A 24,082-nucleotide genomic window follows, 5' to 3' on the forward strand; every position below is an offset into this window, starting at 1 on the left:
TAAAATATTACGACTTCCACCACCACCATGTATCAGTCCGTGTATCTGTAATACATATTAACACGGACATAGACTGGTTACCGGACGAGACGTTCTGTTATGCCTAACGACTAACATACCGGTTATGCCATATGATTAAACCGACTCATAGGCATCATCTCCCCGCGATAAATATTCTACTTCACTTTCCGTATTTGGTGTTAGCCCCGCCTCCCAAGGGAAAGTTATTCATGCGTTACAGATGGACAACACATGCTTCGATTTCGGAGAGCTGTAGAGCAAGTTCAGAAGTTACTGTAAGGTGCCGGAATTGGCAAAATAGCAGTTTTTTAGTAAATTTATTCTACAATATACTAGATATAAGATATTTTCCAGATCGTTAGATATTTATAGAACCTATGGAGCCGCTGATAGCTTCTTCTGATAACTCTGTGGCGACAAGTTTGTGTCAGATTTTGAGGAATTTATTGGTGCCAGAAAATGCAGTCATTGAAAAGGTTTTTTTTTTTTTTTAAATTTTACATAAATTATTGGCAGTTTTATGTATCGGGTGTCGTAAGACAAGTAAAGTCTGGTATTGGTAATTGCTGACAACATAGTCTGATACAGTACAGCACACAACCAAATTCCAAGAATTTCCCTCCATTTGGCTTAATAAAACAAACACTCTATGTGTCTCACAGACGAGGGGCGTCTGGGACCACGACAGATGCTTCATATTGCGCAATGCTTGTCTCAATAATAATCTAAATCAATCGCGGCCGTCACATGACCAAAATTGCCGTTTTTTGCTAAAAACTCTCGAATGCAACAGTAACATTTTTTTTCCTAATGTAAATCGGATTATTTTTTTCCAAAGAATTCATTGATGACATTACTAGATTGTGCTTTTTTGTAGTATTTTGCGCAACTTCATTATACTGTAATATTACCGATATTGAGGGACAACAATGTCCAGACGTCTCCCGAAGGAGGGGTGTCAGATCATCTGTAAAATGGGTTTCTCTGAAACGGGACAATGTCACCCGATTTGTATAGTAAGTCTTGGAGTTTTCGAACTCTCAACTGCAGAGTGGTTGGATTGAAACTTGAAGAAAGTGTCATGATTCCTGAGCATGTTCGATACTCATTACAGCATTTGGAGTTTTTGGGTTTAGTGTAGTTTCGTACGTCAAGTACTACTTCTAGTCGGCGTAGCAAAACAAATTTGCATATGTCAAACCTAACCCCCACTGCATCATCTAAAAATTACGTCACAGTGACGTGATAAGGCTTTACAGACTATACGAACTGTGATCCGAGACGTGCAGACGATCACCCGTAGTCGAGCAAGGTATTTCTCGTTGCAACGATCTCGATATGAGAGAGATCACCATCGTTAGTGAGGGCTCTAGGGTCGGCGCATAAATTGGTAAATCCTATCAAATGTAACTATTTATAAATATAAATAAACAATACGAGTTCCTCCTCCTTAGGAAATCTAAATCAGGTTAATACTAAAAGTATAATATAAGTATAAGTTTATATTTCGACTCCATAATCAGCATAACAATAAAATGCAGTTAGTGCAACCTTATCTGTCTCTGTGATTATCTTTTTATCTTATCAGGCGACTGCTGATCTCAGAGAATTGAATGGTCATGCTTCGTTTGTTCCTTCTCTCTTTTCTGTACTTTGTCAAGGAGATGACGCAGAAATAAGAAAACTTGCAGCAATTATTTTCCGAAGGTATAGAACGGAAATTTTTTATATACAACATATTTATCTGCCTCTTGCTCTGTGCAAGCGGCCACAATATATGCAAGGAGTAACTTCATTTTGGATGGTTCAGCATTGTTCACGCAATTTATTACACCTTGTGCAAGGTGGTGGGGAATTCTAATTTGTGATTCGTAGGGGCCCTTAATTGATGCCCTCATAGAAGGGCCACATGGCTCTTCAATGTCCAGTTTGAAAAATACTGATTTACTTTAATTGAACTCTTTCTATACTATCCATATGACACATCTTATATCTTTGCGTTTGATAATAACAGAAAAGTTTCAAGGCAGTGGAAATCATTCAACCGTGAGATTTGTGTCGGAGTCCGCCAAGCCGTGCTTGAGCGACTGCTAATTGAAAACGATTCTAAAGTTGCACATTCTCTCTGCCAAGTTGCCGCGTCGATAGCAAAACACGAACTAGGACAGGTTAACGGAACCTGGCCAGATTTGTTCGAAGTAATCAAAAGAGGGGTTACACAAGAAGGCAGCAGAGAGGTATGTTTAGTAATTAAAATTTAGGAATAATGTTTGAAAATAGAAATTTTCCTGGGCATTTCGAATCATTTCAAATAGCTAATTTTTCGAATTGTTGCCCAAGGTCGAGGTGAATCATTCAATTTATGAAAGCCATGTTTTTACATTTCTGACATACGACTCTCATCTTCCTATTGATTTATTGATGAGACAAGCTTCTAATTGTGTATCTCAACAAACTGACTAAGTGATGGATTCTATGTTTTCAGTAATTTATGTGTCTGGAGGACCCATCAAATAAAATGTCACATACAGTTATATATCTCACAAGTATTCAAGATTCGTTTGATTTGAAAAAAATACTTGATTAGATTCTGGAATCATCAGGTATTCGCAAATGCATATCCCTACTTTTCACATGCCTTCATTTTTTAGGTACTTCCGAAGTATGTGAACCAAGATGGCGGACACCTGAACATAGTATGTGTACCAGGTTAGGGTTTGGCAATAATTTCAAGTACAAATACTACGGGAGTCACTTGGATAGTCCCCAAACTCTTAATAGAACTAAAATAAGGAATAAAATTATGGCCTAACCCTAACCTGGTACACATATTACGTTCCGGTTTCCCCAACTTGGTACACATACTACGGGAGTACATTTTTTACATGCATGTATTAACCATGTTCTTCTATTCTCTCCACTCCAGACTACATTGTATCTAGTCAGTGTTGTTTGTGATTACGTGAATGAAACATTAGGAGCCCATTTCATTGACTTGTTAAAATTACTTGGAGGAACACTGGAAAATGTTGGAAAAGAAGTAGGGAACACTGAAATTTATGCTGTGAAGGCTTTCGACTCTCTTGTGCCTTATTTGGGTGATGAATATGTGGTAAGTGTGCTTTATAAACTGAAGTATGTGGGTTCAAGCTCTTGGTTGTCCATTTCTTGAACCATATTGTTGTCATCTGAAATGAAACACTAAAATTGCTTGCTACTTTGCTCACCAAATTTTTTTTATGGCACAATAATTGTGAGCTGAGGATAAAGAACATACGACTTGTTGCCTTTTAAGACAAGGACATTTAAAATGTTCAATGATTTGATTGGTACTCTAATGTTACAGTTTTCTGAAATTCTCTTTTATACAATATTTTTTTCATCTTGCCCTCACGTTGAAAGGTACTAACTACTCTGTCATGTAGATATACCCTTTTGTTGGCGATACCGCTCCGATATAAAGCGATAAACGCCGATACCGATATGTCAATATTTCAAAAAAGCAGATATTCTGATACCGATATTCCGGTACTATTTAATTATTACCTTGAGTAGGTAGCAGGTAGACAGGTTTAAATAATAGTTGGTGAGCATTATTCAGAGTGCACATAATTTTTAGCTTGTAAAGGGAATATTCCAGATGAAAAGAAATTGATGTTTGGGATTCAGATGGCAGACATTGCTGATACTCGATACCGATATATATTGACATGTCTCTGCTCTGTACTGGCCATTGATAATAAAAATCCATGATCAGTTATATTGTTAGACTTCTATTTTCCTTAAAAGGATAATTCTTTAAACAAGGCTATTCTTCATTTTACTCTTTAGAATCTTGTTCGTCCTCTTGTTCTGAAATGTGTCAACGTGATTCAGAGACTTCTTGAAACTGATGAGGTAAGAAATATTATTATTTGACATTTATAATAATCAAAGCAGCGATTCCTGAACTTTTCTTTGCCTTTTTTAAAACTCTGAGCCCCCCAATATGGTAGCCCACAGATTTCTATAAATTGTGTCATCTTGCAGTAAAAGCATGATTATTTGAAGCGACGTACTGTTATAAATATTTTTCGGAAATGTTACTACATCTCATTAAACTCAGTCTTTTTCAAACAAACACTATTTATTGAGAAATAAACAATCATTTATTATATTGTTTTTTTTTTCTCCAGGACAAAGCTTCTGAACTGATGGAAATATTTGAGACGTTAATTGAAACGGAAGTCAGCTTCATTTCACCTTATGTCAAAGATTTAGTGTTGTTTTCATTGCAGGTATAAAACCAGTTATCTATTGACTTTGAGCTATACTGCTATTGTTTTTTTTTTTCAAAAGTTTTTTTCAAGATCTTCAGCTGAAATTGCCATTTGCAGGCGCTATGCCCAGGGTCCAAAACGCTATGTCCAAAGCGATTCTAATATCAAAATATTCGAATATTTTTTTTGATAATTTTTGAATATTTCCGAATAATAGTCACTTTTGATAGTCAGTAAGGTGTTTCGTTTTAGAGGGTAATCTTCAAATGATTTTCTGCGTTTTGTCATGTATTGTAATGACGATGGAATAGAATCAGCACTTTGAATATTTGTTATCTTCTGTGCGAGCATGTGGCGCATGTTGTTGCGACACCTTTGCAGAATATGTCTCACCAGGGGGGCAATATGTCAAGGGTTTAGTGCTGTCCTCGTTGCAGATAAAAAACAAGTTATATATTATTGGTACCCAGTTGGTTGTTTTCTGTTACTGTATGCAAGTGGTTCTGAAAATTGCCATTTTATGCAAAAGGTCTTTCCCCTAGAACATGATTAAAGTACCTCATGGTATCTTTTGGCATTTCGGTCGTCGCACGTAACTTTGCTCTGATTCTTTTTTGCATGAAGCTGAGTTGCTTTGAACAATAAAGTGGATCTTATTCACTGTCATGTTCACGACAAGCTCGTTAAAATTAAATTTTTCTAGATCGCTTCTAACTCAGAATTAGAAGACACCACGAGAGTAAGAGCTTTGTCTCTGCTGAGATGGATAATCAAGCTGAAGAAAAAGGTAAGATTGATATTTTACTCGTGGAGCTTGCTTTTGGTCAGTTACAGTCAATGGGTATGAATAATCTATTTTTTGAGTCTTTTACATTGGGATTATCTGTTCTGACAAAGCCTTATTTAAATGTAAGTGAACTGCTATATTTATGCTTGGTTGCTTATCCTTATTTCCAATATTCATCTTTTATTGTTTGTCAGGTCACTTTGTCTGCCTGATATCTGGGTTACATTTGGTAGAAATTGTCTGTTTTATTTTAGGATATTAGTTTAAGAGACATACCGGTAGTAGACAAGGGTGATTTGGCAATGGGCAGGAATCCAATTAATTATACATTGATGGAATTGTTGGAAATGTGCGTCTCCTAGAAGGCTATTGCATTTATTGCTCAAAGTTATTTTCTTTATGGAGCCTGTTGTTTAATCCTGTATTTTGTAAGTTTTAAAAAATTGTAAGGGTTTTCTGATACTCAACGAACATCAGAGTGGTCTACCTTCGTGCAATTTATATTTTTGCATTGCATTACACCCTGCACCATACTAGTTGGTTGTTCGTTATCAAATAGTGTTTTTTTTATCACCAGAGCTAAGGCAATCTACCTAAAGTGACAGTGGGCTTCATGTTTTGCCACAAAATAAAGTTCCTTTATATCCCAGTTCAAGTCCATGCATTTGAAAACAAATACCTGGCTGACTGTGCAGGAGGATTGCTGGACTCCTTAACACCGTAGGGTGGTTCACGTAATCGCTGGTCGTCTACAGCTTTTGTCATCAAGTCAAGTCCATGCTTCCAAAAACAAAAACTGGCTAATTAATCCCATACCCGACATGGACTGGTAACCGGACAAGAGGCCGTGGTTTTCCATATGATTAAGCCATCCTATTGCCTTTTCTCTCCCCTGGGATAGACATGTTAATTAATCGAATCCTATCCTTCCACAGGCTGTCATCAAATTATCTTTGATCGAACCAATCCTCGATAGTATCTTTCCGATCATCACCTCAGCTCCGGACGATGATGACGTCAGCTTTTCTTCTGAAGATGCTGAGTCAGAGTACCCTATCTCAGCTGCTGTTTATGTGAGTAGTTAATATTTATTCTATTCAAAAGTCCTGAATTGTGATGTTTTTACTCGTTTTTCACTTTAAACGAGGGTTTGTACAGGAATCCTTTTAATCAAATATGCAATTTCAGGGGTTAGCAACCTTTATTACCCTTGTTATGTGCGCCAAATATAAATGTTAGCCAAGCTTTTGTGAATAACTGTTTTTTTATCCATAGTTTTTCATATTGAGTTTTAAACCTTCAGACCAGTAACAAAGTCTATTATTTCATTTGTAAGTGGTCCACTCAGAAAAGTAATTACCAACTCCTGTTAAATCGTGTTACATTAATAAATTAAAAGAATTGAACATTTTGGTATTATCTTTTCAGATAATAGATGAACTAGCTCTGCATCTCCCGCCTGAGAAACTATTTAAAGCAATTGTGAGTATTTGATTATTATACATTGAAAGCCCTCCAATTTATTACATCCTGTGTGAGCTAAGGGCATGGGATTTGGACCAGAGATGCGATGGCAATGCAGTTAATGCTAGCGCTTTAACTGCTAGGCCATCACGATGCTCGAATTATTATATACAATTTTCTCAGAAATAATTCAATTTGTTTCGGATATGCTTGATTACATTCTCTCTTAGACTCTCTTTTTCTGTCAGATGCCAAAGCTTGAAGTAATGATGGCAAGCAATGACCCCAGTCATCAACGAGGTCTCGTGCTCACTCTTGCCTGTCTTGCGGAAGGAACATCAGAATTTATCAAAGCGAAGTAAGCTAAGATTGGAAAGTCTCAAAAATTAGCCAGACATTTGATAATACAAGCTAATCAATGCAAAAATTGTATTGATTAGTGAACATATTCTTTTCAATATCTCTCGTTTAGCTTCACTTCAAAAGACCAGGATTTGTCTTAATAGTGACGTAATGCTCTTTTTCGCGAGCATTTTTTATTTCTTCAATCTGGCATGTGTTTACCACAGCACATGGTTAGAAAACTTCTTCTCAAAAATTTTTTGAATTTATCTTATATCGACGCCATAGGGTGAGAAGAAAATGTTTTGCATGTCTCTGACGACAGTTTATCGTTTTGTTTGTTTGAAGGAGACAAAAACAAGCTTTCCAACAATACTTGAGTGAAATTTCTGGCATGTTTGAACAAAAAGATATGACATTTTCTGTGAGAGGTATTAAAAGTTGATTAGGTGAAGGATTAATCAAAAAACTGTTTTCTCTTTGAACGGCGATTCTATAATAACTGCATTGGCCAGGCAATATTGAACCTTTAACCTTCAACCTCTGTGTACATAATAATTTTTGGGCATTGTCTCTCATTTTATAAAGTAGTTTTTGAATTTTGCCCATTTTGTTTTTCAGTCATTTGAAACAGTTTCTGGAGATTGTATGTCGGGCCTCACTCAATGAGAATGAGGTTGTGAGGACGGCTTCGTTGTTTGCTATTGGGCAGTTTTCAGAGCATTTGCAGGTTCGCATCATCATATTTAGATGGAAATATTCAATTATATTAATTCAGAAAGTATTTAGGATAGGGTTACATATTTATGTAAATATTTATGGGGAGGGAAGCCGATAAGAAGGCTGATGTTAGTGGTGTCGATTTTTTATTAATTATTTAGCATGCATAACTCTCGTAGTTTCACATTGATTGTTTGAGTATGCATGCAATTGCTTTTTTTTGATGTAGTTGAACTATGTATGTTTGAAGAAGTTGACCTTGGTAGAGGGAAATGTTACAGAAATATATTTGTGTTAGTGTGCAGCAAGACTTGAATCACTTAGGTTAGATAATTACAATTAGAAAATCGCTCCACGTTAAGCTAGATTTTTTATCTCTAGCCTGATATCAGCAAGTTTTCGTCGGAAGTCATGCCATTACTTTTTGAAATCTTGAAGAAAACTCGGGAATCAAACAAAGGAATTACTAGAGCTTATTATGCTGTGGAAAATTTTGTTGAAAATTTGGGTGAGTTGGAAATTTCTGGGGTCACTTTTGACTACGAATAAATGGAAATTGAATTCAAGTTCTGGAGCTGAAACTGAAGTCAAATCTGTAGGTTGCCATGATACGACTCGAAATATTTATCAACATGAAATCAGGATACTGAGCCAGAATTGTCTGCAATTTTGCGAGTTGCAGTTCATTTATTTGCTGAATTGAATTTAGAGAATATGAGAAGAGTTGACCTTTTGCCATCCATTCTCTAGGCCAAGGGTTCTTCACCTTTTTTCTGTCAAGTACCCCTCGAGTCACGAAACAATCAACGCGAACCCCCGGTAATCAGACACCGAACAAAGTTGTGATATACTGACTAACGATTTTTTGAAACAACAATTTATTGACTAGATGTAACTAAATTAAATCTTCATGCTGATATTATTACCCTTGTTCTCTGCCCAACTAATGAATTATTAAAATCTCTCCCAAGTTTCAATAAGCATAATCACTTTCTCCGATGCTCGCAGCTCGCTGTTTTATAAGATTTCACAGTTTGCCTGCAAAGCCGTGAATTTCACATTGTTGCGTCACAATCACAACAACGCAACATCAGGGAAAATCTACGTTTCAATTGGCGTCTAGTTTCAATCGACACGCATTTTCCTCTGATAGTAATAAAGGATATTAAAAAACAGCAACACACAAAAACTCGACTGCCGTCCAAGTACCCCTGGAAATCTTCTCGTGAACCCCTGGGAGTTCGCGAACCCCAGGTTGAGAACCCCTGCTCTAAGCCTTTATGAGTTTTTTCCCTGATAATTTGATGCCGTAGAACAAATATTTGGAAACTGCTGGATTGAGTGACTACATGCATTGGGTAATAACGATATATCACTCTCTTCTTTTCAGATGATGAAATTCTCACTTATCTCGAACAATTGATGTCACATCTACTGACAACTTTACAAACTTGCGAAAAGATTCACACAAGAGAATTAGTTGTCAGTGCAATTGGAGCTGTAGGTGAGTCAAAAAAAAATTATAGATATTTTAATCCCTCTTAGACGAGTGGTGTTGCCAGTTTCATCCACAGAAGAACGTGAACGGCTTGTAAGAAGCATATGATTTAAGTTTTGTGAAAATTTCAATTTTTTTTGTAAACATACGAGGTATTTAAAGGAGGAATGGAAGTCAATACAACTGTATAGCTTGTCTTCTTTCTGAGGAATCTCAGCTCTTCTATAAAAAAAATCTAGTTTTTCTTTCATTGTGTTTCATGCCTTATCTTATTTGCCATGTTTAATAATAGAAAAGCGAAAGCAAAAGAATAAATGCATACAAGTTGAAGATTTGTTTAATCACAGTCAATTCACTTTAAATTAATGTTGTCATTTCCAATGTTGTTTGCTTGTGGCCTCCAGAGAACGCTCCATGACCTCCAGATCGGTGGTTCCCAACTGTGCGGCTGTCGCCTCCCAAGGGCGTCGCAGAGCAGTTTAAGGGGGGCCGCAATGCTAGTCGCAAAACTGATTTTATTTTTTACTACTCCCCGTTCCCCCTAGCTTTATGGCTTGATAAGATTATTTGACAGGGTGTTTTCACTTTGTTGAGTATTAGTTGGTTGAACATAATGGGATTTGGAATCTACCATTTTAAATAACACTATTAACACTATAATGACGCGGCGGTGTGGCTCAACGGGCTAAGCGTTAGGAATACGCTCGCCACCGCACCTCTAATTTCTCTGCGTGGGTTCGCAGGTTCGAATCCCATGCAGGGATGGTTATGTGCGAAAGGATTGTTGGACTCCTCGCCGTTGTTGGGTGGTTCACGTAACCGCTGGTCGGTTACGGCTTCCTCCACCACCAAGTCCATGCTTCCGTAAAAACAAACAATATAACTAATCCCATACCAGACTTGGAATGGTAACCGGACGAGAGGCCGTGGTTCGTCATATGGATAAGCCGTCTTATCAGCTTTCCTCTCCCCCGGGATAAATATGTAAATCCTATCCTATAATACTACTGGAATGATAAACAGGGGGTCATAAGTGATAAAATCCTTCAGAAGAACGCCACAAGCCATAAGATGTTAAAAACCACCGCCCAAGATTATATATTTTTTTCATTTATTCCAGCTAATGCAGCCAAAGAAAACCTTCTTCCATATCTAGGACAAATTTTGAGTCAACTCAGAATTTGCTTGCCAACCATGAATCAGCAAAATGGACAAACCCTTACTCAGCAAAATGAAGAGGAGGCGGAAAAGTTAGGATTACTGCATATGCAAACGTTGGGTATGTTTTCCCACCATGGAATATTTTTCCCAGGGAAGAAAATACAAAAATCTTACTTTGTATTCTGTATAGTTTTTTTACTAATGTTGTTTACTTATTTAGTATTGTTGTACTTTATATTTATGGATGCACATTACAAATCAGTGATTCTCAAACTTTTTAGGTCACGCCCCCATTTTAGAATTTGTCAAGTCTTACGCCCACCTAAAAATACCTAGCTAACAATAAGCTACAAATAACAGATAGTGAGGTAAAGTATGATTTATTCCAAAGACACGTTGAAAATATGTGGATGGAATCGCAATCTTTAAGCAATGAAGAAATATAAATATGCAAAATAAAGCGGGCAAGATCAAATCTAACAAATATTTCTATTTTTAAAAGGGTCATGCCCCCTTAAATAATTGCTCACTGACTATTCGGGGTTCCCGAAGTATGCGAACCAAGATGGCGGACATCGGAATGTAATATGTGTACTAGGTTAGGGTTAGGCCATAATTTTAGGTATTAATACTACGGGAGGCTCTTGGCTAGTCTTCGAACTGATAATAGGACTAAAATAAGGAAAAGTGGAAAGAAATTATCGCCTAACCCTAACCTGTTACCCATGTTACGTTCCGCTGTCCGCCATCTTGGTTCACATACTTCGGGAGCACCAACTATTCATTCTATACAAAAGCCAGAATTTTTTGTATCACTAGCTGGTTAATAATAGAAGTAGAGTTTTTATGCCCAGCGAGGGAGTAATACAGAGATCCAAAATAGGCAGAGAGAACAAAAAATGGAAAAGTTTGGAGCTACTGGGTGAATGCCATGTTTATGTTCTTCTTTCAATTTTCGTAACAAGCAATTACCCATTTTTTTTTCACAGTTTTATTTATTTCAAATGAGGAGGAAGGACCTGAATCTGAGGTTTTAACCACATGCTTTGTTGATTTACTTCTACTGTATTGATTTTATGTCAAAAATAATTTGATTTTAGATACACTAGGTGTCCTCGCGCGAACTGTTGGTAAAAACAATTTCCTCCCCCTCGCTGAAGATTGTCTGAAACTTGGAATGAATTTACTGGAAAATGAGAATAACGATCCTGATATGAGAAGATCAGCGTAAGTGAAAATTTTTTTTTTTTGGGGGGGGGAGAAGTTCACAAAGATTTAAAGATTTGTATCAATGATAATTTTTTGAGATTGAAGAAATCCCAAGTTGAGAGATATTTTTTGTATTCGGTGAGTGGCAAAGACTGCGTTTAAATTTCTGAGAATTATGATATGTGCTTACTAAATCAAATTTTCCAAATAATATTTTTTATTTGATGGATGTAGGATTTTGAATCAAGTCCTAACCTTGCGATGACCAACCTGTGGTAATGAAATCTTTGGAGAATGCCTGTTTCTTTTACATTGAGTACACAATTTTCAAGTCGACTTAGTAAATTTCCAGTTACAGCTCTGACTCCAATGCAAAATAACCCCAGACATTAATCTTAGATACCAGCTCTCAAACTACTTTTAAACACATAAAACAAAATGCCTTTTTTCTATGAAGTTGAAATTTTAAGTAAAGTAATTGTATTTTACAATTTTTGACTTAAGGTAATCTCTGACTGCACAGCCCTGGGTAAATTTGACTTCATTTCATTGCAGATATGGTTTATTCTCTGCTATTGCTACAATTGTCGAGGAAAAGATGTCGCCATTCCTGAATGTAATTGTGAAACATATGTTGGACTCGTTAAGGTCAACTGAGGGGGTTGTGGTGAGTTGTTTCGTTTGTTACCGCACTAATAAAGCCAATTTTAAGCCAACATTTTCATGCCACTGGTTTCCCTGCGTGAGTCTGCAGGTTTCAAATATGTCAATAAATAATCAGATGGGCCTAACAGTGGATGGAAAGTTAATTTAATTAATTTATTTTTACCGTTACATCTCTTTCCACCCTGAACTGCAATTTTTTTCTTCTTTTTACCTCATTTTGTGTATTTCCAGTATTGTGACAGAATACGTATCCACTGGACATCTATGGCTTCCTTCACTGTCCAAGTCAATATCACTGCTGCGAGACAAAATTGGCTTATGTATGGTTTTGAAAAAAAAATTGATTTTTTGTATTAGTTTGGTACTAACAGCCAAACCTAAAAATATACACACGGCAATCAAAACTAAAACAGATACAGCTTGGAAATACAGATCAAAGGGTGACCCGTGGTCAACAATGACAGAAGATCATTCCTGAAAAATTGACATAAACCACTTTGGTTTCACAGTGACGATATACAAGGCATAATTAACCCTAACTATTCCCATACTCGACCAGAACTGGTACTTTTACTGGTAATCTTTCTTTTGGCAAACTTGGAAAAAGCCTGACAAATTAATCACTCGTATGCAGGAAACCTAAATTTTGCCTTTTTTCAGGCTCACTATAACGAAGAAACTAATGGAACTTCTTCAAAGGATTTCTCATTCTTAGATGACAGTAATCAAGATACTGATTTGACTACTGAGGCAGATTCACAGGTAGAAGTTGCTCTGACAGGACTTTGCAAATGGTTGATGGTTGACATATTGTGCCTAGCATTATGTCATGCCTTTGCGCCACTTCCACGGTTCAAGATTAAAATTGCGCAGGGAATGTGATGTTCATTTACAGCTTCCTCCACCATCAAGTCCATGCTTTCAAAAACAAATAACTAACTAATCCCATACCCAACATGGACTGGTAACCGTCGAGGGGCCGTGGTTCGCCATAATGGTTAAGTCGTCTTATCGGCTGTTCTCTCCCCCGAAACAAATATGTAAATCCTATCCATATGCCAGACATTTTCCGAACCACATCAGCATAGAAGTGTGTGTTGTGTTTGTGGATCACCTCTCAATATGCAAACACACAAAAGCAAAAAGGCAGAGTAACATAGTGGAATCGATAGCAGCACTGTATTGGCAGAGGAACAGCATAACATTGTTCAGAGCATTGAAAAAATAACAACACTTTGGATATTTACATTCCATTCACTTATTTTGAAGTGTTATTTGAATAAAACAAAATTTCACCTTACATTCTGTTATTTGTAGCTTATTATTAGCTGATTATTATTTAAAGAGGGGTGCGAAACTTGACATATTCTTGAAAACAAATTCTTGAAAGGGGGGCGGCACAGCTCAAAAAGTTTAAGAACTACTGATACAGGTCGAAATGAAACCGAAACATATTGAAAAATTGAAATTTAATTTCTTGTACCAGGAGGACGATGATGATGAGGACATTGAGGGCTTTTCTGTTGGCAATTCATATATGGATGAGAAGTCTGATGCGTGTGAAGCCATTGGAGAGATTGCAAAATATACCAAGACTGAGTTTGTGCCGTATTTAAAGCTTGCATTTGAAGAGGTTTGTGACAATTGTTTTTTCAAAAGGATTGCAATTGTGGTTCTGATATTACTCAAAAGTGTAGGAGACTCATCTCTGAGAAAAAATTACACGCTACCACTGAAAATCTATACACACACTCACTTAGAAGTAAAGTCTTCACTCAACAAATTATGCGCAACCACTAGATTACAAGAAACTGCTGTAATTAGCCGGAATTTTGGTGCTGTATTACACAACATTGTCTCAAAATTTGTAGTTAGTTCAAGAGCTAATAGCAGTGCCATTGGAGAGATTGCTAAACATACCATACTGATTGTGTGTGACATATTTGAAGATTGCATCTGAAGGTCTGTGAATGTTCTTCTGTGGTAATTATCCTGCGTTTAAGTTTATTGAAAACGTTAGCTTTGACATCCTGAAGAACCTTTTATCTTTAAATCTATGTTTTGAAAGATATAGATCACGTACTCATTCAGTAGTTATGGAGACTCATCTCTAAGAAAAGTTTCGGCCACTGAAATTCCAACTACCGCAAAATTCTACATATTTCTTCTCGGCAACGATAAAATGCCCGTTAAGACAGTGTTCGATGGGGGCTCCCGAAGTATGCGAACCAAGATGGCGGACATCGGAATGTAATATGTGTACTAGGTTAGGGTTAGGCCATAATTTTAGGTATAAATACTACGGGAGGCTCTTGGCTAGTCTTCGAACTGATAATAGGACTAAAATAAGGAAAATTGGAGAAAAATTATCGCCTAACCCTAACTTGTTACCCATGTTATGTTCCGATGTCCGCCATCTTGGTTCGTATACTTCGCGAGCCCTGTTCGATGTCCAAAACCAATCAAAATCCGAAATTGGTGCAAATCGTATGTTAATGATTTTGATAAAATATAGAATATTTTATTTGAAAACTGGAAAACATTTTATTCCAGGTCTATCATCTAGTCGATTTCCCTCACTCAGATGTCAGGAAAGCAGCCATTGCTTCATCTGGAGAATTAACTATGTGCGCTCATAAATTGAAGAACGAAAATTGTAAGTAATATTATATTAAATGGAATCAACCTTCATTCAATTACCAAGCTATTCCGCTGGCGCATCGTGCCATACATTAGGAATACACTTCCTTCTCTAATTACACTGTAAGGTTTGTGATAATCAGTGCGACAGGATTGCTTCAACCGCTGAAAATTCCAAAGCAATATGTTGAGTGGTTTCACTTTTTCCACAACAAGAAAAGAAATATCAACATGATTCGAACAACAACATAATAACAAGACGATCCATATGTCGACTTCGTGTCCAATAATTAGTTCATACATATTGCACAGCATTTCATACCTCATAATTTAAAATTTTGATATGAAGGACTGTCGCTTCGACCGTTCAACATTAGTCACAATTGAACTCTCTCCGCTATGATTGCAGAAAAATACTTAACCAAATCTAGGGGTCGGTTGACCTTGAAGTCTTGCCCCCGCCCCGTTTCGATTATATTTCATGAGTATAAGTTGTTTGTTCTTACTGGAATATGTACTTATATGTAATGAAATGTTCAAAAAGAAATAATTATCTGAAATCAAATGTATAATTGATTATGACATAAACTGAAAAATTGTATCCCCATAAGTTCTCCCTTATTAATCATGCTCAATTCAGAAATTTTGGACATTCCATATTGAAAAAATTCTTGCTTTACTTGAAGTACCGAATTATTCGACTCTACTCACAGGCCAGCCCCAAACCGTAAATTTAAATGTGTTTTGTTTTGCTTTACAGTTCCGTCATTTGTATCTCAAATTTTTCCTGTCATCTGTAAAACCTTGGTGAAAGACACCGAAAGATTGGTTGTTATGGGATCCATAGCAACAGCCAATCAGATGATTGAATGCTGTGGGATGGATTGCTTCGTGAAAGGACAGGATTCATTAAAGGTGATAATATTTATGGCGACGGCCCAGTGTAGTGGTTCTCACACTTTCATAATTCATAAACATGTGGCTATCTCTTAGTCTTGCAGTAATAAAAGCAACAGGCAAAGCGGCATAAAAAGCAAGGTATCCATATGAGTGTCTTTTTGAATAATAATAATATATTAACAATCTAGCGAAAATAATTAACATTATCAATTTCAATGACCTTTTTGAATCGGTGGTTTCCATACCTCAGGTCAATTATGCCTACATAATGGTTTAATATGTCCCACCGAACTTGAGTGAAATTGTTTGACACTTTGTATTTTCGAGTAAACAATCGTTATGTCCACTAAACGTGTCCAATAAGCAGGGAACAGTTGTACTGTTATGCCATGAACACAGCAACAGCACTGCTTTCCCTAGTCCCACACCAGTATAATGTGTGACTGTGGTATTTCACTTCTTGTTATATTGAATTAAGGCCGGCCTTGCTACCGATTCTTTATAGAGTAATAGGACAAAAGCATTCCAATTGCATCTGAATTACTATAAATGTGAAATACATGCAAGAATATGATTGCCAATTGTTACTTCATTATCACAGGTAAAGCATATTCGAAACAATCAAATATACGGTATCTTAAATTACCCCTTCTCTTTCCCGGTGCACAAATATCCTTCCACTACTAGTTTTAGCTCCATGTTTATTAACTTTAGAAACCACTGTCGTAAATGAATATATCATTTCTAGGACTTGATGGCTCCATTGTTTCTTGTAATGAGCGGGAAATCTGCCTGTCAGGATGGCGATGATGATGAAGATGATGTGCAAGAGGTTAGTTCAAGGTTACCCAACCAATTCCTCTCTAGGAAGAAATTTTGTCCTTTTTGGAGAGTAATTTTACTTTGCACTTGCTGTAGTATTACCTAATTCTTCAGTTTTTTTCCAGTTTTTTTATTACTATAATACTTATTTATACACACCCTATAAATAAGGCTGACCAAAATCGAATAATTTTTTGATTCGAATCGAATATTTTCACCGAAACGAACCGAATAATTGAATATTATTGCGCAATCCTAAATCTGTCTCTATTATTCAATCCTTCGATGTTGTGGTAACGTATGTGCATTTACATCTGACTTAATGATGGTATTTTGCAATACCATGTTTTCGGATTTATGAAAGAGGGTCACACGCTTTGTTATGATGGCGAGAGAAATATCGGGAAACCAATTACGCGGGGAGCGAGAGTGGTCTGAGCTGGAAGCGCCGCCGCTTGTCCATGAAAAACGTCTTGCAAAGGTGGTTTCAAGCCTTTTCCGCTTTATGTACCTAATTTTAGCGATTCGAAAATTAACGAAAAACGATTCGAATAATTTGAGATTCGATTTTGAATACTCGGTTCGCTTGGACAGCCCTACTTATAAACTATGTAAGACTTTTGAAACGCTCGATACAACTGTTCACATTCTCGCTGTAGTTCCCTAGCAGTCAGTACATCCAATAACAGGCAGAGAGAGAAGCAATGATTAGGTCAAGGCGAAACCAGGAAATTTCAAAGTGGGATTTGTGATATTTCTAATTGCCAAGTTAGACCGTAGTTAGTTTATTTTTATTTTTTCCAACCAGTAAAAAATAAATAAATAACGCAGGCACAAATTACAAGAAAATAGTACAGCAGATCACGGGTCTGAAAACCTGAGTTTTTTGAGAGTCTCTGTGTTCTGAAAAGCGTTACAAGCTTCGACTTTTGGTATGAACAATGGAGAAAACTGCTTTTTTTACATTTTGAAAGAGAGGGTTCCGAGCCGCAAACTCCTGGGTTTGCCCCTTGGTTAGGTACACATTAGTGCAGGGGTCGGCAATCTTTCATCGCTCACGGGCCAAAATTAAAAGTTGCAAGACATTGGCGGGCGGCACATATTTCTAAAAAGTTGAAAACCGAACGGATGATACTTTTTATAATTAAAATGAAGCAGTGATACATCTCTCGAATGAAATATAGTGCATTCGGTCTCAAACATGGAGTCTTTTTCGTACTTAGTAATAATGGTAAAAAGCGATGTATTAGGACTGATTTTGTTACATACAGGGAGCACCAAATATTTAGGCAGGACAGCATTTATGTTAATAATATTTATTAATTTAATTAATCAATTTTCAGGAATCTGCAGAGGTGAGGACAGTCAGAACCAATAAGGGAGAGTACAGTATAACTTTTTTCATTCTTGTGTATTTGTATTAGATTATTGTAAAAGGAAAGGATGGTTGCATAGGATAGTTGTGCATTATATCAGCGGTCGGCAACCTTTTTCCAGTGACAGACAGGTAAAGCCTAACCAAATTTTGGCGGACCACCATTATATGAACGAACTAATCTAATGTGATAAATTATATGCCTAAAAAATTTATGTTGACAATACGTTCAAAAACAAAGGTGATACTATTCACGTACCGTATTTCTTACGTTAAACCCACTTCGATCTTTCGTTTTTGTGATTGCCATTTTAAAAACCCAACCTCACATAAAGATGGCCTTGTACGTTTTCATGTCACCTTTCTGCGGACCGGTAGTGACCTTTTCGCGGACCGGCGATGGGCAGCGGCTCGGTGGTTGCCGATCACTGCATTATATGCATACGGATCCACCGGCACAAAAGCATAAAAGAAGAAAAAGTAATTATTCACATAAAAACCCAATCGATAGCCTAAAAACTAGTTTTAGTTCAGTTCAAACTTTTTACTTATCGATTTTAATCGGTGAGTATGTTGATAGGTATTTGTCTGTTTGTCTGTTAGATGCACGCGATATCTCACGAAAGCGAGATTGAATCTGCTCCAAATTTTGCATGTGCATTCATCATATCTCGGACCAGGAGCCTATTGATTTTGGATGAATTATGTCGTATAATTAGCGAGTTAATAATTAATTAGTGATGGGACACGCGGTGTCACTGTAGAGTCATGAATCGAAACCACAGTTTCGATCGATAAGTCTTCGGTCTCCGACCGATCTTCTCGTTTCTGTTTTGATAGTTTTTTCAATTTTCAGGCTGAATATGATGAGATGTTGATTGAATACTGTGGAGAGATTCTACCAGTCCTTGCTGGTAATCTTGGAGCAACAACTTTTCTGCCATATTTTGCCGGATTTCTGCCTGCTCTAGTGTCAAAATTGGTGAGTTTTAGATGATTGAGTTTTGGGAAGAATTAATTTGTGTTATAGTCTTTTTTTTTTATAGTGGTTAGGTTTACTTTCAAGAAGAGGTGCATTTGTGTTTCTGTGACTTGGGTTTTATGTACTCGAAATCGGCATAACTCAATAAAATGGTAATAAGAGTTATTCGAGTTTTTGGGAAGAACCGGGTTAGGGTTAGGCCATATTTTCAGGTACATACACTACGGGAGTCACTTGGCTAATCCCCGAACTCGTAATAGAACTAACCCTATCCCTGTACACCTACTACATTCCGGTGTCCGCCATCTTGGTTCACAGACTTTGGGAGTACCAAATCCGAATATTCATATACCATATTTCAATAATTCAAACTGAAGATAATTTGTCTGAAGAAGTAACTAAGATCCAACAAAGCTCGAACATATACTTGCTAAATTTCATGCAGAGAGATTTTGTTTTTCTTATTCATGCTTCAATATTTTAACCTTCTCAAATACCTTGCCAGCTTGCTTTTATATATATTTATAGTTTATAGAATTCTTGCACTGTGTTTCATCGATTTTCTGAAATAGTTCATTGGGTTTCCGCTCCACCAAAAAGGTTGGATGCTACCGAAGTAAGTGAACCAAGATGGCGGACACCGGAGTGTAGTATGTGTGCCAGGTTAGGGTTAGGCTATAATTTTAGGTACAAATACTACGAGCGTCACTTGGCTAGTCCCCGAACTCGTAATAGAACTGAAATAAGGAAAATTGAAATAAAATTAGGTCCTAACCCTCTGGTACTATGTCCGGTGTCCGCCATCTTGGTTCACATACTTCGGGAGCACCAAATCCAAATATTCATATACCATGTTAGAATATATTTAAAGTTTATAGAATTCTTGCGCAGGGGTTCATTGATTCTCTGAAATGTTTCAATGTGTTTCTGATTCACCAAAAAGTGTTGGAAACCACTGATTTAGGGTATTTGTACTTATAAAAAATATTAAAACTATTATTTCAGAAACCATCTTGCACTACGTCTGAAAGATCCTTCGCTGCTGGTACAATTGCAGAAACGTTTCAAAAACTTGGGCCAGGATCAGCAAAAGATGTTGTTGGTCATGTAGTGCCTAGCCTATTAGGGTTAACAAAGTAAGACTTTTTCGATTAGACAATTTGGTCTCTTATCAGCTTTTCTCGCCCCCAGGATAACTATAAAAATTTTATCTTATGCTTAAAGCGAAGTTATGTGCACTCATTCAGAAGTAAAAGACTCATAAGCATTGACTTCTTGACGACGACGGTGAGCTAACTGTTAAAGTGCAGGTATCATAATGTTCATCAGAGGATAATAATTAATCCTATTGGTTCATTTCAAGCCTGCACTTGAAATTTCAATGGTTTATTCCAAGTTCTGCGCTTGGAGTTTCCTGCTAATTTCAATTCCTGCACATGGAATCTCACACTCATTTTTTCAACCTTCATTTCAGAGACAAAGAAACCGAAGTCCGTAACAATTCCATATTTGGTATCGGTGTCGTTCTACAAAATGCTGACTCAGCAGGTTTGCAGTTCTATCCAACAGCTTTGAACATATTGTCTCAGGTATCATAGTCAAATTTATTTTTTTATTCAGTAAAATAATGATTTGGTTTCTGCGATACTAACTACTTATCCTTCTTCTATGCTTTCGTGGCGGCGGATCCGTATGCATATAGTGCAAGGATGCTGTAGCAAGAGTAGAGATAACAATCCTAAGTGATTCATGAGTCTTGCTGCCACTAACACAAATATATTTCTGTAACGTTTCGTCTGACCAAGGTCAACCTTCTTCAAACATATATTGTTCAACTATAACAAGAAAAGCACTTGCATGCACATGCGTAACTCCCATAGTACAGTGATTGTTCAAATATGCATAGAACTGCTTTTCTTGTTCTAGTTGAACTATGTATGTCTGAAGAAGTCTGACCTTGGTCAGACGGAACGTTACAGAAATATATTTGTGTTAGTGTGCAGCAGGACTCTTTCACTTTGGATAGTAAAAAATAATATGCAAAATTAAGAGAAATAACGATTGAACATACAATGTTACTGGAGGAGAGAAAAAACAGGCTAGATTCAGGTTGCAAGTCACTGTATTTCGGCTCTAATATCTTTTGACTGTAAGATACAATTCAGTCCTGTTCTTTCATGTTCAAGCGACTTCTACAGAGGAGTGCAGTGGACTAAAAGAGCCAAATTCTGACTCCACACGAACCTGGTTGCAAGTCGTGATATTCACCAAATAACGCTTAAATTTAATTATTTTCTTGTTTTATCCAGGCGCTTTCTACAGAGAAGTCTCGCGGAGTGATTGATAATATACTTGGAGCAGTTGCGAGAATGGTAATGGCGAATAGGCAAGCTGTACCAGTGGAACAAGTAAGCTATGATATTTTGGTGCCTGGAAAGGAGATGAAAGTTATAAAATGCAAGTAATGTCGAGTCAGGGAAAAATTACAATCCACTCAGAATTGAAGTTGAAAACTAGATAGCGATCGGAGACCGCCAACTTATCGATCTTCCGCATGTGGGGATCCCCCAAATCAGAAACTGCCGTTTCGGCTCTGACTCGATAGCGACACCACATGTCCTTTCTCCAATTAATTAATAACTCGCTAATTATACGACATAATTTATCCAAAATCAATAGGCTTCCGGTCCGAGATATGATGGAGACACATGCAAAATTTGGAGCAGATTCAACCTCGCTTTTGTGAGATATCGTGTAACATGCAATTGTCTAACATACAAACAGACATATACCTATCAATATACTTACCGATCGAGATAGATATGTAATATATTTGATTGAATCCTGACTTTGAGTTGAAAAAATATTTACTCTGAGAACAAAACTCGACTCCTATTTTAGCCATGGACATGGATCAAATTTTGATGTGAAGCCCATTTCATAGATTAGTAAGAGCGCTTCGTCGACATTTTAAGTTTGTGTAGAAGCTTTTAACTTATAACATGTGAAATTCTGACTTACGAATTCGATTACTCATTTACATGGTTGTATGAGGGGCTTTGGTGGCTCTTCATAGGGCACTCCAGAAGTATGTGTACCACTATGAAGGTAACTAATCAAGGTATCAAGTTGTGTAAAGTGACAGAAAGCTATGGGCAGGGGGTATATTCACTTGGCTAACACAGACAGTCCCCGAATTTGTAATAGAACTAAAATAAGGAAAATTGGAATAAAATTATGGCCTAACCTTAACCTGGTACACATACTATGTGACAAAACGAGAGTACCCGTTACAGTTTGCTCAAGGACAAACAAACTTTTCAAAAATTTCAGGTAATACCTGTTCTACTTGACCACCTACCGATAGTACAAGACCATGAAGAAGACGTCGTGGTTTATTCTTGTTTGTGTAGAATGTTGAATGAAGATTGTATCAATGTTGAGATTAAATCAAGGATTATAAAACTTTTTGTTACTGGAATGGAGGGAGTTGAGCAAGGTATATTTATTTCATTACTAATGTTTTCATTTTTTTGTAGCAGTTGGGATGTCTATTTACCGTACGTACGTATATAGTTCTCAACAGTGTGGTGCATCTTGCGAAGTGGTTGGAATAATAATTTAAAACACAATAGGAATAAAGTAAATTTAATAGAGGTTTCTGATTGTATATTATTTTCTTCAATTGCAGAAATCCAGTCATCAATTGCCAAAGAAATGAAGTCAATACATCAAAACAAACAAGAACTTTTCAATCAAATTTGCCAAAATTTGGAACCCCAATCAGCCTCAAAAATTCAGTTAATTTTAGGTTGAATTTTCATAAAAAATTTGTCACCGTAGTGTGATTTTTGTTAGTGCTATCGTTATCTGCCACATTTTGGAAGTCTAGAACTCGTTTCTATAGTACAGACAACATACAATGGTGCAATTTGGTTGTTTAATTTCTCAAATCTAAGAAATTCGGAAATCAAGAGCAAACTCGCAAACGAAGAAATGTAGTATCTCGTTGTTTTTGCTGATTATACAAAACCATTCATGTTTGAAGTGAACACACCATGGAAAAAATATTTTGAGTTTCATAAAAAAACGGTTATCATAGTTTCAACATCATTGTCAGCCATGCGTTGGAAGTTGATGATTCTTTCTACAACACAAACAACAAAGAAATGTTCTAATATGTTGATACAAAAAAGCTAAAAGGTCTCGCATGCTGTTGCATTTCTTGAAATTTGCTGAAATCTTTAAGCCCCGAGAAAATTAAAACAAGTCTTATTCATCTCCCCCGAAATGCATCGAGCGTCTGCTGATATTTGTCAGTGACAGTAATTCCTGAAAGTAAATCCGTTTATCTTCGCATTTCAATAGTCTTTATAAGTTAATAGGTGCTTCCGAAGTATACGTCCCAAGATGGCGCACAACCTGAACAAATTATGTGTAAAAGGTTGGGGTTCGGGTTGTGCGCCATCTTGATGCACATACTTCGGGAGCGCCGTTCATCTACTCTTTATGTTCACTACTGAGTGTGCGGAACCTTCATTGAAGAATATTTTCATCTGAATTTCCAAAATACGAGCACAGGTAAAAAGCGAGTGGAGTTCTCTTCCACTAAATTTACCCCTTACTTTGAGAAGATGCGGAATGAAGTCCCATCAATTCATGTTTGAATTTTTTGATGATTATGCCAAGTAGGGCAAAATAATGGTTTTTACTGTTTATGCTTTATTAAGTAGACTACTTGGTCGTTAAATGTCAAGTCTAACTATTATCTGGTTGCAATTATTAGAAGATTCGCTGAAACGATTGTGTCGGCTGTTTATAATGATAAACTAAATATCTGTAATTGGGAACTCTTTCAAATTTTGTTTTGTTCAATAAAGTTTTATCTATGAATCAGAGTTTACAATCCTTTTCGTCCAATCTATAGCAAAACGTAAGGCGGTCGTGAGAGGAACGTGTTCTTACTCTTCTGTTGACGTCAATCTGCGAATCAAAAGGCTGGTCATAATTCGATGAACCTAAAGAAATCTAGTGACAGTTATCAAGTTAATCACTATACTGTATTTCCTTAGCTGATAAAACTGCACAAGGGACTAAGATAAAACTGCACTGTACTTTTATGTGCGATTGGTTTTGGGAAAAATTAATTTGACTCCTGCCAGAGATAACATTTTAGAAAGTAATAAATATGCGACTAATAACATTTGCACGTTCCTATCATTTACAATTGAGTTTC

General features: G+C 36.7%; 1 protein-coding gene across 1 annotated transcript; it reads left to right on the forward strand.

The window, feature by feature from the left end:
• The first annotated feature begins 256 nt into the window (after positions 1-256).
• Positions 257-23,737, forward strand: LOC120332349 (importin-4-like). The gene is made up of 27 exons (XM_078119097.1): positions 257-497; positions 1,610-1,728; positions 2,036-2,258; positions 2,948-3,133; positions 3,853-3,918; positions 4,197-4,298; positions 4,984-5,067; positions 6,003-6,140; positions 6,496-6,549; positions 6,780-6,889; positions 7,495-7,603; positions 7,975-8,101; positions 8,984-9,097; positions 10,212-10,370; positions 11,353-11,479; positions 12,017-12,128; positions 12,788-12,889; positions 13,614-13,760; positions 14,681-14,783; positions 15,528-15,682; positions 16,416-16,499; positions 18,721-18,846; positions 19,852-19,982; positions 20,321-20,435; positions 21,156-21,254; positions 22,180-22,345; positions 22,538-23,737. The coding sequence occupies exons 1-27, from the start codon at positions 399-401 to the stop codon at positions 22,660-22,662; spliced, it is 3,282 nt and encodes a 1,093-aa protein (XP_077975223.1). The 5' UTR covers positions 257-398; the 3' UTR covers positions 22,663-23,737.
• The last annotated feature ends 345 nt before the right edge of the window (positions 23,738-24,082 follow it).

The sequence above is a fragment of the Styela clava genome, chromosome 13 (genome assembly GCF_964204865.1).
Source record: "Styela clava chromosome 13, kaStyClav1.hap1.2, whole genome shotgun sequence".
Taxonomy (NCBI): Eukaryota; Metazoa; Chordata; class Ascidiacea; order Stolidobranchia; family Styelidae; genus Styela; species Styela clava.